The 19,810-nt window shown below is 35.5% G+C and overlaps 2 protein-coding genes across 2 annotated transcripts; one reads left to right on the top strand and one right to left on the bottom strand.

Annotated features, from left to right (window-relative positions):
* Nucleotides 1-307: 307 nt before the first annotated feature.
* LOC147534680 (jagunal-like protein) lies at nt 308-3,097 on the bottom strand. The gene is made up of 7 exons (XM_086647255.1): nt 2,891-3,097; nt 2,081-2,174; nt 1,936-1,991; nt 1,129-1,249; nt 929-1,035; nt 618-687; nt 308-524 (listed from the first exon to the last, which is right to left on the bottom strand). The coding sequence occupies exons 2-7, from the start codon at nt 2,160-2,162 to the stop codon at nt 445-447; spliced, it is 516 nt and encodes a 171-aa protein (XP_086503381.1). The 5' UTR covers nt 2,163-2,174; nt 2,891-3,097; the 3' UTR covers nt 308-444.
* Nucleotides 3,098-6,767: 3,670 nt separating this feature from the next.
* Nucleotides 6,768-12,662, top strand: LOC147534681 (protein NLP6-like). The gene is made up of 5 exons (XM_086647256.1): nt 6,768-7,443; nt 8,842-9,410; nt 9,857-9,904; nt 10,113-11,028; nt 11,476-12,662. Exons 1-5 carry the CDS (start codon nt 7,056-7,058, stop codon nt 12,432-12,434), a joined length of 2,880 nt encoding a protein of 959 aa, XP_086503382.1. The 5' UTR covers nt 6,768-7,055; the 3' UTR covers nt 12,435-12,662.
* Nucleotides 12,663-19,810: the final 7,148 nt, after the last annotated feature.

Here is a 19,810-nt window from a genome sequence, read left to right on the forward strand (position 1 = left end):
TGGGACTATATCGGGCCGTGCCCGTCCCCCATTGGTATGCCAATGTTAAGCCGTGGCGAATATATGTAGGATCCACTTGATTCAATTTTTCTCCCTGAACCCATTTAGATACAACAGAAAACATTGCAAACAACTAAATTAGTCTTAGAATTTCTCTTTATTGATTTGTTCAAAGAAGTACATCAATAAAATAACAACAAGATGATGATTTGATTACATAGATAATAAATACTAATCTCATAAAGTTGTTAAAGACCAATAGAGAGGAGAGAGAGAGAGAGAGAGTATGTAGAAAGAAACAAGAGAATGAGAGTAATTAAATTGATTTCCTCAAATAGTACAATTTTATGCAATGATACAATTTATCAGAGAGGTCAATCTTCTCATATTTTGTGATCAAGAAAAAGAACAAGAAAAATGGAAACCTAGAACTACATTGAAGAATTAAGAAGCCCTTTTGGGAGGAGACATGTTCTTAACAAGCGAGATTGTTGTGGTAATAGCCAATATCTCCAAGAACACGCCTGATCAAGAAGGAAAAATAATAAGCTTTCTATTTGTATAATAAACGTAAGATATGAACTCATTTGTATAATAAGGTTAAGATATGAACTCACTGAGTACTACACGACCAGACTCAATCAGCTCGAACTTCTTCGTTGTCCACCCACTCGGATCTCTTACAACCTAACACAAAAAAATTATACTCCTTGTCAAAGCTCCTTCAAACAGTTCCTTGAAAATTGGCAGCAGAGTAGAATTCACAGTAACAACTTTGACAAGAAAAAGAACAGAATAAAACAGCACCAGTAGCTACTTTTTCCAATACCAAATTTGAGATACGTATGGTTACTCAACTAACGTACATATAGACCAATTTCCATACCTATATCGATATTTAAACTTCAACGCCGAATTCATTTCTTACCTCTAGTACGGTACCATTTGAAGCAACACACGCAGCGGAAAGAAGTGCAGCAACCGAAGAACCAACCACGTAGATCTTTAAGAAAATAGATTTGCTGTGCTTCCGACCTTCAATGAAATACATACTCCGGCACATAAAAACTCATATAAAATAGAAATGCAACAGAAATGAAGTGTTGTTCGAGTTTATGTGGTAAGAACCTAATTCTCCAATAATTAAGGAAAGGGAACCAGTAATGATAGATAAGATAGCAACTCGGATAAAATCCTCCTTTGGTGGCATTAAAAATGTCGATAGGATTCCTAGAATTTGAATGACAGCCTACACGAAGATGCATTAAGATAGTGTAAGTAGTGAATCTTGGTTCGGTAAAAAAAAAAACTTCAAGATATAAATTGATGCGAAATCTTAATGGTTTAACTTAAAAGGACATCAAGAAAATGAGCACACTCGCTTAGATATATTCGTAGATTCATCATTATAATTTAAAGCAAAGAGATCTGGACCCTCGCATAGGTCCAGATCCTTAGAAGCTGAAGAATATCAATTAAAATATGAATTTTATACATCTCGACTTCATTGAGCATCATATATCAGAATTTTCAGCTTGAAAGGTAAGAAAATTCAAGTTATGCTGTAAGCATAAAGCACTTTGGGTTCTAAGCAACACTTTTTCCCTTCTCTCCCTCAAAATATAATAGCTTTAAATCGCAAAATGAAGTCTTCTTCTAAACTATTATTATTTCTAAAGATTTTCCAGCACCTACCTAAGATCCCAAAGCTAACAAGATATCAAGATGGATGTGTTGTTTGTTTCTTGTGGGAACTCAAACTGGAATGGATTTCTAATTTCTTTATACACATCTAAACTAGTCACTAAAACAGCATGAAGCGGTCTTTCTAATACTCAAACAGCTTCAAGGCAAAACTGAAATATAATGAAATTTTCACAATAGTAGCATTCAAGTCACAGAATATACTTGCTAAGATTGGAAATATATATAGACCTGAACAATGATCAACTTTTGAAGTCGAGATTTTCCTTCAGCGACTCTGGTATACCCTAGAAACAAAATAAAATCAGAACCCTGAGACAACAAAGAAAAACAAATAAACAACCAGATCAAAGCTAAGACCCAACGACTTGCTTACGTGGATCAACAACCATACGGTAGTTGAAATCCGAGCCATCGGTTCCAAAAGGTCGTCTTGATGCTTGGTCCCTGCGTTGCATCTTTTCTTCTTCCTGTTGGTTTCCACCAAACAATGCAATTTATTGAAATCACTTTTACCATTAACAAAAACATAAAATTTATCGTCGTTCCCTAAACCCTTTATACACACAAAACCAGTTAAATAGCTCTTGCCAAACAGCACAATAACAAAACAATGTGGGTTTTCAAAATTAAAATGTATCTTTGGCTTTATCAACCCTAATACCCCTAGTCATCATAACTACAAGTGTTGTTGATTGTGTTTTACAACAAAAAAAAATATGATATTACTAATTCCAGCATAAAAAGAATAGAACTCGAATAGCTAGATAGGAAATTAGAGAATACTGAATATTATTAGCTCAAAATTCTGTTGTTGATTCTAACAACTGATACCATTTAATGAAAGACATTGTAATGAGTTGAGAAATTAATCTAACAACAATCACATAAAAAACCCAAAACGAAAAATGAAGCACCCAATCAAGATGAGCATTTTCTATAAACCCTAAACCTAAAAAAAGAATGAAACATAAATCCACCACTGCAAAATTAACTTACAACAAATAAATAAATTGACGCAAATAACAGGATGAAAGAAGTGCTTTAAAGATAAATCATTCACAATATTCTGACAATCAAAATTATATATAAAAAAGGGTTTGAACAAAATTAACATCAAAAGTTGGGATTAGGGTTTCAGTATTTGTGATCATAGGATAAAGGAAATTCGGAGATATGAACTTACCGAGATGATGGTTGAAGAAGAGAGAGAAAGAGAGAGAGTTACGTCGCCGTAGTACTCAAATTCACTTTCTAGTCGGAAATGAGTTTCTCAATTTGGGTTTTTGCCTGTTTGGATCGAACTACTTCATGAGTTCATTTGTTAAGAGTTAATTCTATTTGGTCCCAAAATGTGACCAACCAACTATTTTGGCCCCCTATATTCTCCAACAAGCTATTTTGGCCCCCATTGACAACATTTATGTTAGGACTTGGGAGCAAATTAATTTTAGGTACTTTTCCAAGTTTCCCATTCCCCTTATTTGTAATTTCTCTATTTTTGTCCCTTATTATTCTTGGCTCATTTAGCTAATTGTTGTGTTAGGAGAAGAATAATTTCATGTGTTTTCTAATTTTGCCCATAAAGTTATTTTTAATTTCTCTTTTTCTTTTTCTTCTTGGCCCCTTTAGCTAACAGTTTTATTGTGAGAAACCGCCGGATCTTATAATTAGTTGAAGGTAATGTCATAAATTACATTTTTAACTATTTTTCCTCTCATAGAATTGTTTGTTTACAGTAGGATAGAGAGAGATAAATGTTGGGGGTGGTGGTGCTCGGAAGTGGTGGTCCATAGAAATTCTAGTGGTGGAGGTGGGGTGAAAACAAAGATCATGGGACAAAATTTAATCAAGTAAATTTAATCAGAGCTATCACGGATCTTTCTCTCTCTAGTTCTTCCTTCAAGTTTTAACGAAGATAAGTGAAAAAAAAAAAAACAAGACCCCTGGCTGCTGGTTTTACTAAACTAACCCTACTCCTTTGAGAAATTAACAGAACTTCTCCCCGGCTGAAGCCAGGGGTCGTCTGCTAATGCATCCGCCAATCTTATGTACATTTGTACAAAAGAAGTGTTGGCACAAAAGATGTGTCTTTGAGTTTGAAATGAGGGAGCTGTGAGTTAATTTCTTCTCATTTTCATTTTCGGAGTTGTAATCATATGTCTAATTAAAGTAAAGAAGTAAACAATGTTCGATGATAGTGGATGACATGTATTTCAGTTTGTCGAGGCAATTTTGTACTCGATTTAAACAACTCTCATAACCCGATTACCAAAGTGTGGTCCATCTATATATATGTATGTTACTGAGGTTCTTTTCTTATCCAAACTCCTCGTTTGCTTATTACATATGCGCATGTGTACATAGTACATGAATCCTGATTTATTCTAATATATTATGAACACGATGTCATTGTTTATTTCGTATGGAGATTTCGAAGAGCACATGTGTGAATAGGGAAAGAAAGTGACGTGTGTTTTTCCTACATGTAATAGGAAAAAAAAACTGTGGTTTGGTTGAGTGGTTTCTACTAGAATGTCTTTTGCAAAATTGAAAACATTTTAAAATTTATGAATTTGTAAATTATACTTTAATTTTGTTCGAATTTGATGAATGGGTTATATAGGGATAATACAACTATAATACTAAAATGCTAAGTGTACAATAGTTTCAAACTCAATAACTCTACGAGATGAACACAACGATATCCAAAATTAAGATATTGGATGAGTACAGCTCGCTCAAAACCTAAATATACAAATTGTAACTATGTAAAGGGACTCTGTGGTGGGGGTTGGTGGAGGGCACAACTATAAAAGAGGGTTGCAAGTTGAAACATGCGTGAAACAAGAACTCTTGGAACATCCGCCCGGCCTGCATCCCCCACCACATGCTACTAATTTCTCAAATTCTAAGTTTCTTCTACTAGGAAAAGGACGGAGTCCTTAAAGATCTCTTCTCATAGTTGATTTTGAAATGAATATTTTCTTTGTTATTGATACTAAACTAGGGTAAACAAAAATGTGGTCCTAAGTCCTAACTAAGCTAAGATATTTAAATAAACCACTCAAATCGATCTCACTTTCTTAATCTTATAATAGTAGTAAACTCCACTTCAATACATCACCATCTCTTACTTTATCATTTATATGCATTAAAGGACGATTGCAGTAGATCTTTACATTAAACAAATGTCAATTAGTTATCATTAACATCGATCTCCCTAATTAATTAACAAGTCTGGGACCACTTGATGCGAGTAAGAAACTTTTAGGAATAATTATTATATCCACTCTCCCCAAGTTCTATTTATCAACCCATATATACACTTTACACTATTTCTACACTAGCAAATGACTGCCTCTTGTTCTATTAATTGGGCGATATTTCATCATGTAGATCATATTCGGAAAAAAAAATGTAATAGCGTAAAGGCGTTGGAGTAATAAGTGTTTAGAACTGTGTATATCTGAGACTCGACGAGTATATCATTATTATAGAAAGTAGACAATTCTACCATCTAGATGTGAGCCTATTTATTGTGTTGGTGGTCCAAAAGTTACTCCAAGTGACTTTGCATTTTAGTAGGTATTTGGGTCTAATAATAGAAGATCACTTTGCATGTAGTCTGGTGGTCCAAAGCCTATTTGTGAATGTGCTTCTCAAATCCTCTCGGGTTGGTGGCTCCCGGCTCCACAGCTAGCAAATTAAACTAGTTCTTCTATGCACCAAAGATTTTGAGCTATCCGTCACTTGCTGAATGAGTCAACAAGTCATAAATTTAATTCAAATTTTACTCGATTACATATCTAGTCAGAATTTAGGCTGGATAGTGATCGTGCAAACTATCACGACCGATAACTGAATGTGAAACAAGAAATCTAAAGAAACAAAATAGAGTATGTGGAATAGGTGGAGAATTTCTAACATGTTACAAGAAAATGTATGTTGATATAACTCTAAACAAAGTGAATTATTACTTCCAAAATCGTGGGATCCAACAAATAGTATATCAAAAGAAATTATAGAAAACAACTATTTTGGGTTGTGAGATTCATTCTCCATGGAAATGCAATGTCACATTATTGCCTATACTTATAAACATAAATAAATACTGATTGAGAAAAATTCAATGGTTTAATGATAGTGATATGTCAAGTTACTTATCTACCTCAACTACTTAATTAACATCTAATTAGTTAATTAATAAATTAAATTTAGTCAAACAATTACAACAAAAGTCCACATACTGAACGGCTTAGATTGTAAGCTCACAAAGATTCTTATCAATTTTATACCTAGTCAAAATGTTGACTCTTACACAATGTACGGTCTAGATTTATGGAACAGAATAAAAGTACAATACTTTTGTGGTGTTTTAGTGAGAACATAATCTCGGTAGCTATTGGAGGAGGTCTATGCATAAGGGCATATGTCTTTTCATTACACACACATATTCTTGAAAACAAGTCTAATTTTATATCTCAATTATTTTGAGGACCCTCTTTTGAGAAGTCTTCCACTAAACTCTCCCTTCCTTGCAGACCGGTATTCCTCTTTTAAGTCTATTCTCTATCAAAGACGTTGTGGGCTAAGACTCATACTTACTAGATTACCATGTATGCCAGTTTCATGCGACTCGGTGGAGTGGCACACACACAGTCTTTGTTGTGTTTGTTCTTGAACGGCTGATGTGGAAGGACGCTAACTGAAATTGGACCATTGGGGATAAAGGCTTAGTTGATTCGGCCTTAGTGCACCGTGAGCACCGATTGAAAATCTCTCTCGTCATTTTTTCTTCATCTTCATATTTTCTTTTTTCTCTACTCTATTTTCCATATGTTATCATCCTCTATCTATCTTTTATTAAGAGAAATTTTGATTAGAGAGAGACTCTTTTCATTTGAGGGTTTTCGGCAAATGAGACTTTCATTTAAAGATTTTAAGTGGATATATGAATTTTCGATTGGATCCGGGGTTCTCAAACTAAATTTTGTAATCTTAAAAAGTTATTACATTACTTTCTAGCCCCTAAAAGTGATCTCCTACTACTAACTACTAGTAACACAGATAGAACTAAAAAGTTGTTTTTCTATGATCTCCCTATACCCCTAATAAATCTCTCTGTATCAACTACCATTATGTATCTCTCTTCTTCTCTCTCTTTTTAACTTTTTAAGATTTCATTTTTCGTCCAAGTTGCACAAGTCGTCATTGAGGACAACACAGAAAAGATTAGATAAAACAGATTCTATGGAATCAATCACAGACTTCCATTACTTTCTCTCTCTTCTACATTTTTCTCTCTCTCTAAACTCCCCCCCACACCACAACCACAACCAGAAGAAGAAATGTCTTCCGACCCAGAAGAAGAAAATCCCCTTCCCCTTCTTCCTCCTGCAACTCCTACCATAAGTTATACTCTTCCAAAACCACCATCATTAATTGATAAAGGAGACTCATTTATGGATCTTGATCTTGATTTTGATTCATCATGGCTTGTAGATCAAAATCTATTCCTCCCCAATCCTTCTTCTCCTCTTTTACTCTCTATTCTTGCTTCTTCACCTACCCATCAAAATCAAAATCAAAATCATTTGATTCTCAATTCCTCAGATCAACCCACTTCACCTCTTTGGGTTTTCTCAGATGGAAACGATGAGAAATTTGGCGGGAATGCTACTAAGTCCTCAATTGGTGAAAGTTTTCGCCTATCCGATTGCCCTAGATTGATTTCCAGTAAGTTCTTTCAAATTTTATCAGTTCCCAGCTTGATTTTCTTTATAAATTTGAGCTAAAGTTTGAACTTTTAGAAAATTGAAGATACAGTACATAAGTGCTTAATTTTGGTAAAGTAAATAGAAGTAGTTGGAAAGTTCTTTTATGTTAAGAATTTTCCATATCCAATCTTTTGAGAACCTTTAAGTATTGATTTTGTCAGTTCATGTGAGCTTTAACTAGGATTAAGTGGGAACAAAAGTTAGCCACTTTTGAGTTCAGATTTTGAAGAATTGGGGATTTTGCTTTCAAAATTGTAATTGGAGTTCTAGTTTTCCTTTTTATTCAGAGATTTAATGGTTATTTTGTTTTATATACATGAAGATATTTTCGATTTGTTTTTCACTGTAAACTTAAAAATCTAAAATTAGGGCTGGAACTTATTGTAATAGGGGGTTTGACCATTTTTTAGTTTTTTTTTTTTTTATGAAAACATTTTTTAGTTAGTTTGCAATTTTTTGGAAATCTAATAGAAAATTTCAGGTTATGCTTTTCGATTCCAAGTAAAACTAAAATGGGAAAACATGTTGACCTACTAAACAACGACGAGAAGTTAATAGACTTTTAGAGTTGTACGGAACGGTGAAAATTACCCTTATTTGTTCCTTTGGCTTCGGACACAATGTTAACTGTTTGTGATGTTTTATGTTAACGCTTTTCTCAAGTATATTTCAGTCAGAAAAATATTAGCATGTGATTTATGAGGTAGCACTGTTTCTTCTAGTGTTCTTTGAATTGGAAAAGCATATTAACGAAGATATTTCAAGAGTCTCACTGAGTGTCTGGGTCGGACACTCGCCATACTCACCAGACTAGATACGACAAACTCAAGATCGGCATTCGACAGCCCATCCGTGACCAAAGATTTTGATACCATATATGGTTTTGTGGTTTAAACTCAAAAGCAATTGGTCACGAATTATGAGTGAAGTCGATCTTATCCTTTCATAGTTATTACCTGGCTTCTGTTGGTTCATTTGGAAACTTCTCTCAATGTTTTCCTCCTTCACGTGTGACACACTCGAGCAGAGTTGGTCCCTTTACGCCTAGCTCTTGTACTATGTGGAAGCTCACTATACCTTATTTCTTTAAAAAAATATTTACACAGAAAGGATTGCCCAAGCTTTGCTTTAGGTTTCAACTGATAATCTAATTTGTTGTTTTCCTTTTACTCAGGTACACTATACATGGCCATTATTCATGAACTGTTTTTTCTTTAACTCATCCATCTAATTGTAGAGTCTACTAGTTGGTTTATTTCCTTTCAACACTTCTTTATGATAAGTTTAAATGTGTAGCTTATTTTGAACTTTCATTCTTTCATCTCTCTTTTCTCACGTAAACTTTCACGTGTTCCAGAAAATGAATCTGTAACCGGAAATGGTATAAGCGACGAGGTCAAAAGAAGATCTTTACCGCCAACCATGGGGCTAGTGCCACTAGATAATCTACCAAGTCGATGGATGATCAAAGAGAAGATGACACAAGCGCTTCGTCATTTCAAGGAATCAACAGAGCAAACAGTTCTTGCTCAGGTTTGGGCACCCATAAAGAACGGCGATCGTTATGTACTTACAACTTCTGGGCAACCTTTTGTTCTCGATCCACGTAGCAATGGACTTCTTCAGTATAGAACGGTTTCGCTGACTTATATGTTTTCTGTGGATGGAGAGAGTGATGGAAACCAGGGTCTTCCTGGTCGAGTTTTCTGGCAAAGATTGCCAGAGTGGACTCCAGATGTACAATATTATAGCAGAAAAGAGTACCCGCGGCTTAATCATGCTTTAAACTACAATGTCAGAGGAACCTTGGCTTTGCCAGTCTTCGAACCTTCTGGGCAGTCTTGTGTTGGAGTGGTTGAGCTTATAATGACTTCACAGCGAGTTAATTATGCTACTGAGGTTGATAAAGTTTGCAAAGCCCTTGAGGTTGGTAATTTCCTGAGTTTACATTTGATAATTTCGTAAGTTCCTAGTTGTCTTGGAGTTTTAGCTATCATGAGGGTATTTGCTTAATACCATGGTTTGCTCTGACCTGGTTCAGATCAATTGTTGTTCTCGACCTTCTTGGAAACAAGGAAAAAATTATGATGAAGGATTGGATGGCATTGCTGTTTACCTGAAACATAGGGTAGTTGTCTGTTTAAGATATACGAATGAAAAGAAGATAAATAGTTTTCGGTTACCCTTAATTGTATATTTATTTACAAAAACAACCAACAATCATAGCAGCGGGGCTCCTCAGGATGGGCCTATGCATTGATCCAAATTGAATCAATGCTCACAGATGGCGTTCTTGCTAATCACGCTTAACTTTCTCATTTTTGTGGACATCAGAAGTTTCTGTCACTAACATACTTTCAGTTTCCTTGCAGGCAGTTAATCTAAAAAGTTCTGAAATATTGAGTAATCCTAATTTGCAGGTAAGTTGTGTTTTTAAACTTCATGAAGACAATGTCTTTATTAGCCGACATTTCCTTTCTATTCTTCTATATCTTTCTTTGTAAATTCTTCCTCTTTCTAATAATATTTTTCCGTTACTGATAAAAGATGGTGAATTGCAATGATGAATTATACATTTTTACCTGTTCTCTCTCCTCAAGAATATAATTGTTGATATGTCATAACCAGATTTGCAATGAAGGCCGTCAACATGCTCTCGCTGAAATCTTGGAGATATTAAATGTAGTGTGTGAATTGCATAAATTTCCTTTTGCTCAGACATGGGTTCCTTGTATGCATCGAAGTGTTCTAGCTAATGGTGGTGGTGTGAAGAAGAGTTGTTCAAGTTTTGACGGAAGCTGCATGGGGCAAGTCTGCATGTCAACAACCGATGTTGCATTTTATATTGTAGATGCTCACATGTGGGGTTTCCGTGATGCGTGTGCAGAGCATCACTTGCAAAAAGGACAAGGAGTTGCTGGAAGAGCTTTTCTCTCTCATAGTTCTTATTTCTCGAAAGATATCACTGAGTTTTGCAAGACCGATTACCCTTTGGTACATTACGCACTCATGTTTGGGTTAAAGAGTTGCTTCGCTATTTGCCTACGTAGTATACATACGGGTATTGATGATTATATTCTCGAGTTCTTTTTACCACCTAGCATCACTACTGATGATGAACAAAGGGACTTGGTGGCTTCCCTTATGGTCACAATGAAGCAGCATTTCCGCAGTTTAAGGGTTGCTTCTGAACAAGACTTTGAAGACGAGAAAGCATCGGTTGAGATTTCTAAACAAGAGATGCTCGATTCAAGACTTGAATCTTGTAAAATTTCTTCTCCTGGGACATATAATTTGCCGAATGATGGACAGGTGAACCAGTCGGTTTCGTGCAAGCAGAAATTGAAGGGAGAGTCTGATGCTCCTCAAAAAGAGGAGAATAACGTCAATTTGGACACAGACCAAGCTAGCGCTTCTTTGCCTGATAACAAAGGTAAGAAAACAACGGAAAGGAGGCGTGGTAAAACTGAGAAAACTATCAGTTTAGAGGTTCTGCAGCAATACTTCGCTGGGAGCCTCAAGGATGCAGCGAAGAGCCTTGGAGGTAATACTTTCACTGTTAAGTTTGTGGAAATCACAATGAGTGGAGAAATCCTGGATATTATATTGTTAGTCATGAGATTTTCCTCTCTCCATGTGGGACTATACTCAGACTCCCCAAACACGTGGGTTTCTTCGAGTCTAACACATGTCCTATTGTTAAGTGACATGGAGCACGTGTCATCATTAGGCCTATCACGCGTGGGTCTTGTCTGCGACCATATTATCTTTGTGAACATCTAACTTAAAATGAATTGGCAATGAGTGGAGACTGGTTATTATATTTTTGGTGAGAAAATCTCCCTTCATCTATGTGGAGCTGTTCTCACATACTCAGGCAAACTAGCTCAAATATTTCAGTATTATATGTTCCTATTCAAACTTAAGTAACATCATTTAGGGTGTGTGTGATTCATGATATACAATCTTAACAGAATTCATGGTCTTGCAGTTTGCCCAACCACCATGAAGCGCATATGCCGACAACACGGTATCTCAAGGTGGCCATCGCGGAAGATCAATAAGGTTAATCGTTCGCTCTCCAAGCTCAAACTTGTGATTGAATCAGTTGAAGGAGCTGAAGGATCATTCAATCTAACTTCACTTTCAACAAGTCCTCTTTCTGTTGCCGTTGGCTCCATTTCTTGGCCTGTTTGCTTAGATGGAGGACCTAAAGAACAACACTCACCCGTCGCAAACTCAGAATTTCAGAATCAAAAGGAGATGGAAGCAACTTACCAAATGGCTAATGGACATATCGAGACAGTGAACCAGATATATGAAGGTGAAACGTCGTTATCTCATCGAAAAGCCTCTCATGAACAAAATGGGTTCCACCAAAAAAGACCAAATTGGTTTAGAATGGCTACTGGTTCAGCAGACGATAGCACAGGGAACCCAAACTTTCATGGTTCAGAATTACCGATGGGGGGAATGTTACTAGAAGATGCAGGAAGCTCGAAAGATTTGAGTAACCTTTGTAATTTAGAAACAGACGGTTATCTAGATGAGAGGGCTACAGATCCTAATTGGATAAGCCCACGGAGTCTGGAACAAGCCCATCAGCTACGCTTTACTACTCGCACCACGCCACATATAACAGCCACCCAGGATATGAGAAACATGACTATTAAGGTTGCATATAGAGACGATATAATTAGGTTCCGACTCTTGTTAACTTCTGGTATGACAGAATTGAAGGAAGAAGTGGCGAAAAGGTTGAAACTAGAGGTGGGTACATTCATTATCAAATATTTGGATGATAATCAGGAATGGGTAGTATTGTCTTGTGATTCAGACTTGCAAGAATGCATGCAAATTGCAAGATTGTCAGGAAGGCATTTGATCAGATTGCTAGTTCATGATGTACTTGCCAACTTGGGAAGCTCCTGTGAGAGCACCGGAGAATGAACGAAGTGATGTTTTAGGGTTCTTGTGACACCATTCTTGGTAGTTTAGATCCTTTTGCAGATCAAATTGTATATGTTTTCTTATAACTTGCCTCTGTTGTTGAAACACCTAAAATTAGGTTTTGATGTAAACTCTCTGGTGGAAACATTGATGGTGAGTTGCACTTATTAAAAATAAACTGTGGGGATATTTTGGCTATATATCAAAAAAGATAGTTTGGTGGTACAATGAAATATTTTAACTTATTCTGTAACCGCGAGGTGAGTCCAATAACTAATTTCTTAGAAATTTGAATTGATATAGAGAAAAAAATTATACAAGATAACATAATAATGAGATTCATGAACAACATGGCTGATAAAAAAAATGAAGATATGCCGATCAATAAAATATATATCTTTAACTTTTGTTGACTATTGGACCTTTATCTTCTCGATCCATTACGTTATTCACGTATCTCATCACAGAAGACGTTAAACATATTTATATATATATATATATATATATATATATATATATATATACATATCTTCCTCTAGAGTTGTTAAGGCCTAAATTAGAAAACTGGTAACATATTCTCACAACGTTACTATTAGACTAAATACTGGATATTAGTTGGATGAATTCCCAGTATATATGAAAGTACATATGAACACTTTCAACAAAAAAAAAAAAAAAAAGAGTACATATGAACAATTTTTTGCTTAAGATAATCTAGAACGTTAGGACTTAAAACAATCTATTAAGTTATTAATTGACTATTAATTCTAATCACAAGCATTTATCATGTACAAAAAATGACTAGTTTGTTGTAAAGAGATACTCCAAGTATTTCATTGGTTATATTATTCCAAGTCTTCAATCCCATCTGTAATCTGACGTGCCATTACATATAAAAATCAGGCATAATCTGTTTGATGTTGACAACTGTGTTTGTTTTGTTGAAGAGGTGAAGACAACATCAAGAAAAAGGGGAAAAGACTTCAAAAGGTTACTCGGCAGAAACCAGCTACACAAATCTATCATTATACCAACACAATATAGAAGTATATATATATATATAGTCAATTCAACAAAAATAGAACACACTGATAATTCAGTTAGGATGATGTCAAATGATTTTATTCATCCATAGTATACAAAAAACACCTGGTGATAAGGACAGGTGCCATGAGTAGTAAGTATATCATCTTGGTATAAAGATATGGGTCAAAGTCTTTAAGCCCTCACACCACTAATCTTAAAAGTTACAAAACATTAGGACGGACCCAAAAATTGAAAGATAAAAATGTATTTTGGGGACAAAGAGAACGAACTCGAAAAACAATCTAATTCAACCAACAAGTTGATTTTGCTACCGGGTGTTTCTGCAATTGCAATAGAACTTCGATGTATCTTCTTAGTTGTTTCTATTTTCAAAATAAAATAGGTATTCAGAAAATTTTTAAACTTTAGTCAGATTTCAAGTTTGTTGGACCGAGTAGTAGACCTGTTCGTAGATGCACCGAGATTTTGGATTGAGCTCAATATACTAATGATGATACACCGAGTAGAAATGTGGACCGAGTAGTAGACCGAGTTCTTTCCGTTATATTAAATATTTAGTGATGTGCATGGTTTGTGCAATCACAATATACTAATGACGATATACTATGTGTAATGTGGTCCACTGTTAATATAGTGTATAAATGTCGCATTAGCTACACCTTCCTCGAAAATATGCTTGCATGAGGGTACGACTATCTGGGACAACAGACACACTTTCCCTCTCTCTTTCTAGTAGGCTGGAATTTATGATGTTTTAAGAAGTTTTTAACTAAATAGTAGTAAAATATTAATTCCAAAATCAGATAGCTTTAACTAAATATGGTAGTAAAATATTAACATACAAAATCTAGAGGGCCTGAAAAAAAAAAAACACAACAATGTCGGCCTGATTTGACTTGATCATAACATGATGAGAATATTTGATGATAATACGTGGTATACAACAACAACGACCTTCCTATGACTAGCACAACCAACACCGCCAGCATGGGTGGAGGTGGTGTCCCTAGGTGGCAGAAGCGATGGTAAACCCTCATCAGAAAATCAAATGAAGGAGGAACTGTTCAAAAATATTGGATTTCTTTGGAAAGTTGAAATAGTCCATTCAAAGACCTGATCGTGGAAACAATATTTTTCAACCAAACAAGTAGTGACGATTCTGACACGTCATGTGGGAGCTTTTGTCTAGTTGGGAGCTTTTGTCTAGTTGGAAGGGACGGCTCAATCAACTGTCTCCAAAGAAGTTCATCTAGACTTTTTTGGTATTCAAATATTGTTATACGAGTTACTCTCATATCTTTAGGAGGGATTGGGAAAAGGCCAAATTCTTGACCCAAAACAAGAAGCAGATACACTGCAGGAAAAAAAATAAAGGGCAGGTCCAATAGTCAAGAGGTGGGGTAAAATAACGATTTTAGTCTTTAGGTTTTACGAAATTACAAGAAATACCGTTTGCAGACATCCCGTGCAAAGCACGTTATTTTTCTCCCTACGGCACATTCACTTTCTTTCTCTCTCTCCCTAATTTCTCTCTCATAAATTAAGACTTTCTTTAACTAACTTATGTCTCCAGATTTATCTTTCCTTTTAATTTCTCTCTTTCCCGTTAGTTTTTTTTTCTTAAAATCTTAAAAAGAAATTGGATAGATTTCATCTTTCATTCCATTTATATTCCTCTTTTTAAGTTTTAGATTTATCTATAGATTTCTTTCCTTCTTTATAATTTTTCATGAAAATAAGGAGTCAAATTTGAATTTACAGAAAGTAAGAGGCCATAAAGGAAGCTGGTCACAAAGTAGGGGGCCAAATAGGAATTAACTCAAAAAGTTTCTTTGATGTTGTATTTTTAAAAATAAAGATTCTGCATAAATTAAAGAAAATGTCAACACTTTTATCAGAATGCTCGCCGTCTTAAGATTGGTGAACCACTGGACCCAGTAGTAGTCTAGTAGACCAGTTCTTGGAATTTGGATTGTTCTCAATCAACAATTGCCCTTATGCTTAGCTTGGTTTGGGCGTTTGGCTAATAGCCGAGCCCAATGACTAGCAAAAAAACCACGTTGAGCTTCTTCAATTTAAAACAGAATAGATGGCCTAAAAAAGGGGATCGACTACAAGTCCACAACGTAACGCTGATGTGGCCGGCAAATATATCATCAAATTGCAAAAGAACTAGTGGTTTCAAGATTTTAAAGAAAAAAATAATTGCGCATGTAAAAATGAATTGTTCACTGCAAATACAAGCATCTGAATAGAAGAGAAATAATAGAAAGTAAAGAAAAAAATTAGTACGATATGGACGTGGTTGGACTTGATCATAAGTACAAGGTTTTTTTTCTTTTGTTGCAATAGTACAAGTGTTTTCACTATTCATTTTTACATGCCCAGATTGTTTCCTTAAATGTTTATTTTCTTCTCTCTTTTTATCTACATAATATAAACACAAATATACAATATCTGCTGAGGCACTTATATACAATTATTGCTCCAAATCGTACTTTTCATCACCAACAATACTGCAATTGCCAGCAACACAGTAACAACCACCGTCTGTACCACAGCCACAACAAGCAGCAACACAATGGGTACACGGCGATTACTAGCAGTTGGTGGAGGTGGTGCAAGGAGGCGGCAGAAGTGATGGTAACCCCTCATTAGAAAATCAAATGAACGAGGAATTGTTTGAAGAACCAAATATCGCAAGTCTTCTAGAAGTTGAAATAGTTTCTTCAAAGACTTCACAGTGGAAATAATGTTTCTCAACCAAATGAATAGTGAACATTTTGATTGATTCTCATAGGCAAGTTGTGGTCCGGGCCGCCAACCGGTGGTGGCCTCTTGAGAAATCCTCTTTACAAAATCATATAAAGGAAGAATTGTTTGAACAACCCAATCTCGCAAGTGTTTGAGTAGTTTAATTACTAGTTGAACGAACAAAGTTACAACCATTATCAAACACCTAAGAAAATCATAAAGTGGAATTGTTTGAACAACCCAACCTTGCAAGTGTTCGAGGAGTATACTTACAAGTTGAACGAATAAATTGACCGCGATTGTCAAACATCTAAGAAAATCATATAAAGGAGGAATTGTTTGAACAACCCAATCTCGCAAGTGTTTGAGGAGTTTAATTATTAATTGGAGTACGAATGAAGAGAGAGCAAATATGAAAGAGCCAATAACCCAAAATCGTGATGATTTTGGGTCATGATAACTTCCGGTGGTATTGTTGCCTCGAAAATGGGATTCCATATCAACTCTTTTTGATAGAATATGTGGGGAAATAGAAGCACAGGTAGCTAGGAAAAGGGGAAGAGGATATTCACTTCTCAGATAATATGAAAATATAAAGTGAGAAAGCTAGAGATGGAGCTATAAAACATGCTACTCCTGCACTCCTATTTATAAAAATCCCAAGTCCTGGGATCTTTTAATATTTCATACATCTATAAAATATATTAGTATAGAAATCGTAATAGGCCCCGAAAATGAGGGCCGACCGTAAGCCAAAAATCTGACGTGGCAATCTCTCATTAGTCCGGATGTTTTTCTCCACGTGCATGGATCAATGGGAGTCGACCACTTCATATTCCGGTTTGTGTTGGGTTTCGTTTTCGGACCAAATAGCATTTATCAAATTAGTTTATTTACTTTGGCCTCGTATTACAATCTAACTCACCTTGAATGAACTTGTTTTGAGCGGTTTTTCTTAAGCTATTCTGAGTTGAGTGGAACTAATACTAGACCGCGTTGCCTAGACCGTGTTAGTGTGCCTAACGGGATATATTGTATATTAATGGGGTTGGTTCACTTTTAAGACAAAAGTCAGCCAGTATATAATAGGGAGCCAATATACGGACAATCGAAATTTTTATATGGACAAACAGATTGGGTGAAAAAAATAATTTTTTTACTTTTAGTGGAGGGACAACTGAATCCCTAAATTTCCTTCTTCCTTACTGAAAAATGCTTCTAACCCTAAACTCAAGAACACCAATTCATTTTCTTAATGTATGGCAGAAAACAAAATGTATGTTTTTATCATCATCATCAATTATATGAATACAACGCATCAAGTGTCTGATTTTGAGTAAACGATATATCTCTTAACATATCTGATTCAAGTAGAAATTTGACTAGCAATAATTTTCTAATGAAGAAATCGTGTAAGCTTCAAGTAAACCAAATCCAGGCAGAAGAAAGATAAATTACAGAGATGCCGCACCACATTTACAGGAGTAACACAAGAATAATGGTAAATAAACATGTAGAAGTTAGGTTATTGGGTGTTCACTGTTAATAGAAATCCTAACTTTTGAATTTAACTTTTTGGTGTATGAAGTAGGGTTTTAAAATCTTCATACCAAAAAACTTTGTACTGGCAATCAATTTTGGGATCTCACTGTTAGTAAAAGGTGGAGAGGAATAAGACTGGAACTGTGGGAGTTCATTGAGATTTGATGAGGAAGAAGAGGGTTCACGAATCAAGTTATCTCCTTAATAATCTCTTTTTACAGTTTGTGCCCAAATATGAGTTGTCCACATAAGAAATTCGATTGTCCACGTATTGGCTGCCATATAATAATATAAGAGTCACAAATCAGTTCTACAGTTGTATATAACATCTTAAGTATTACATAATGTAAGGAAAAAAAAAGAACTTATGACTTTACGAAAATGTGAATAAAATACTTCTTACAAGAGATGAAGTGTTTTCAGTACATCAAATTAATATTATTGCAAAAAAAAAACATTTAATATTGTTGACTTTCTATGGTCTCCGGTTTTAAGATTGTTTTTTGGATTTCCTAAAGTTTCGAGAACAATGACACGAAACATAAGAGCAAATCCAGTCTGTCTTAGGCTGAAAAACCCATTTTTTCACTCAAAATTCTCAGCCTCATTTCAACCTCAAAAATTCAACTCCAGCCTCAGCCTCTCTGGAGGTCGAAAATTTGAATTTTCCTCTTTTCTAACCATCCAACCATCATATTAAATATCTCATATTTCTCTATAAATACATCTCTCTTTCTCCTCAAACTCATCAAACTTCATCTTCTTCTTTCTCTACAAACTTCATCTTCTTTTTCTCTATCATGAATCCCATGAATCCCATGAATCTCGATGTTACTTTATTAAATTTGATGCTTGAAGAAGATGAATGGACTCGACAAAGAGATGATTATGATCTTAGAATGTTAGAAGAAATGGAAAAGAACATTACACGAAAACGTTCTCTTTATGTTGCTTCTGTTTCGGGTCGCCAAACGATAAATCGTAGTTTACAACTCGGTCATGAAACCATTATGAGAAACTATTTCAATGAAACTCGAACTTATGATGATACAATGTTTCGCTCACGCTACAAGATGAATCGTGGCTTATTTTTGCGTATTCTCAATGTTGTTGGAGAATACAACCCAAAATTTACTGAAAGAGTTGATGCAGTGGGGCAACAGAGATTGTCACCTCATCAAAAAATAACATATGTAATGAGGATGCTTGCATATGGATGTGAGCCCGATTCACAAGACGAATATTGTCGGATTGGTAAGTCTACTGTCATTGAATCTTTAAGAGAATTTCTAATAGGAGTCATCCATGTCTTCGGCCCTAGATGCTTGAGAGATCCGAATGAGTCAGATATATCTAGACTCCTAGCACTTGGTGAATCGCAAGGATTTCCTAGAATGCTAGGGAGTATTGATTGTATGCATTGGGAATGGAGTAAATGCCCGCCACATCGCACAGAACCTGCACTGGCAATGTCCAAACCCAACTATCATCCTAGAAGCAATTGCATCGTCAGACCTCCATATATGGCATGCATTTTCTGGGATGCATGGATCATGCAATGACATTAATGTTCTTGAACGTTCACCGATTTTTGATAAATTGTTAATGGGTGAGAGTCTCCCAGTTAATTATGTAGTTAATGGCACACAATATGATATGGGTTATTATCTTGCTGATGGGATATACCCTCAATGGGGTACTTTAGTTAAAACTATTGCTAATCCATATGATCCAAAAGAAGCATATTTTGCCAAAAGATAAGAGTCGGTTCGAAAAGATGTTAAACGCGCCTTTGGTGTACTGCAAGCTCGTTGGGGAATTATTCGGGGACCGTCACATTGGTGGGACGTAAAGACCATGAGTGATATTATGAAGCCATGTATCATAATGCATAACATGATAATTGAAGACGAAGGTCCAAATGCAACTATCAATGTTGAGGGATGTGAAATGAATCTGATAGATCGATGATAAAATTTATCGGACGAAGTGCTTGAACGTGTAGGTCGAGTTAGAAGCCAGGAAATTCATAC

The sequence above is a fragment of the Eschscholzia californica genome, unplaced genomic scaffold, assembly GCF_041429995.1.
Source record: "Eschscholzia californica isolate CP2 unplaced genomic scaffold, dmEscCali1.0.p SCAF_6, whole genome shotgun sequence".
NCBI lineage: Eukaryota > Viridiplantae > Streptophyta > Magnoliopsida > Ranunculales > Papaveraceae > Eschscholzia > Eschscholzia californica.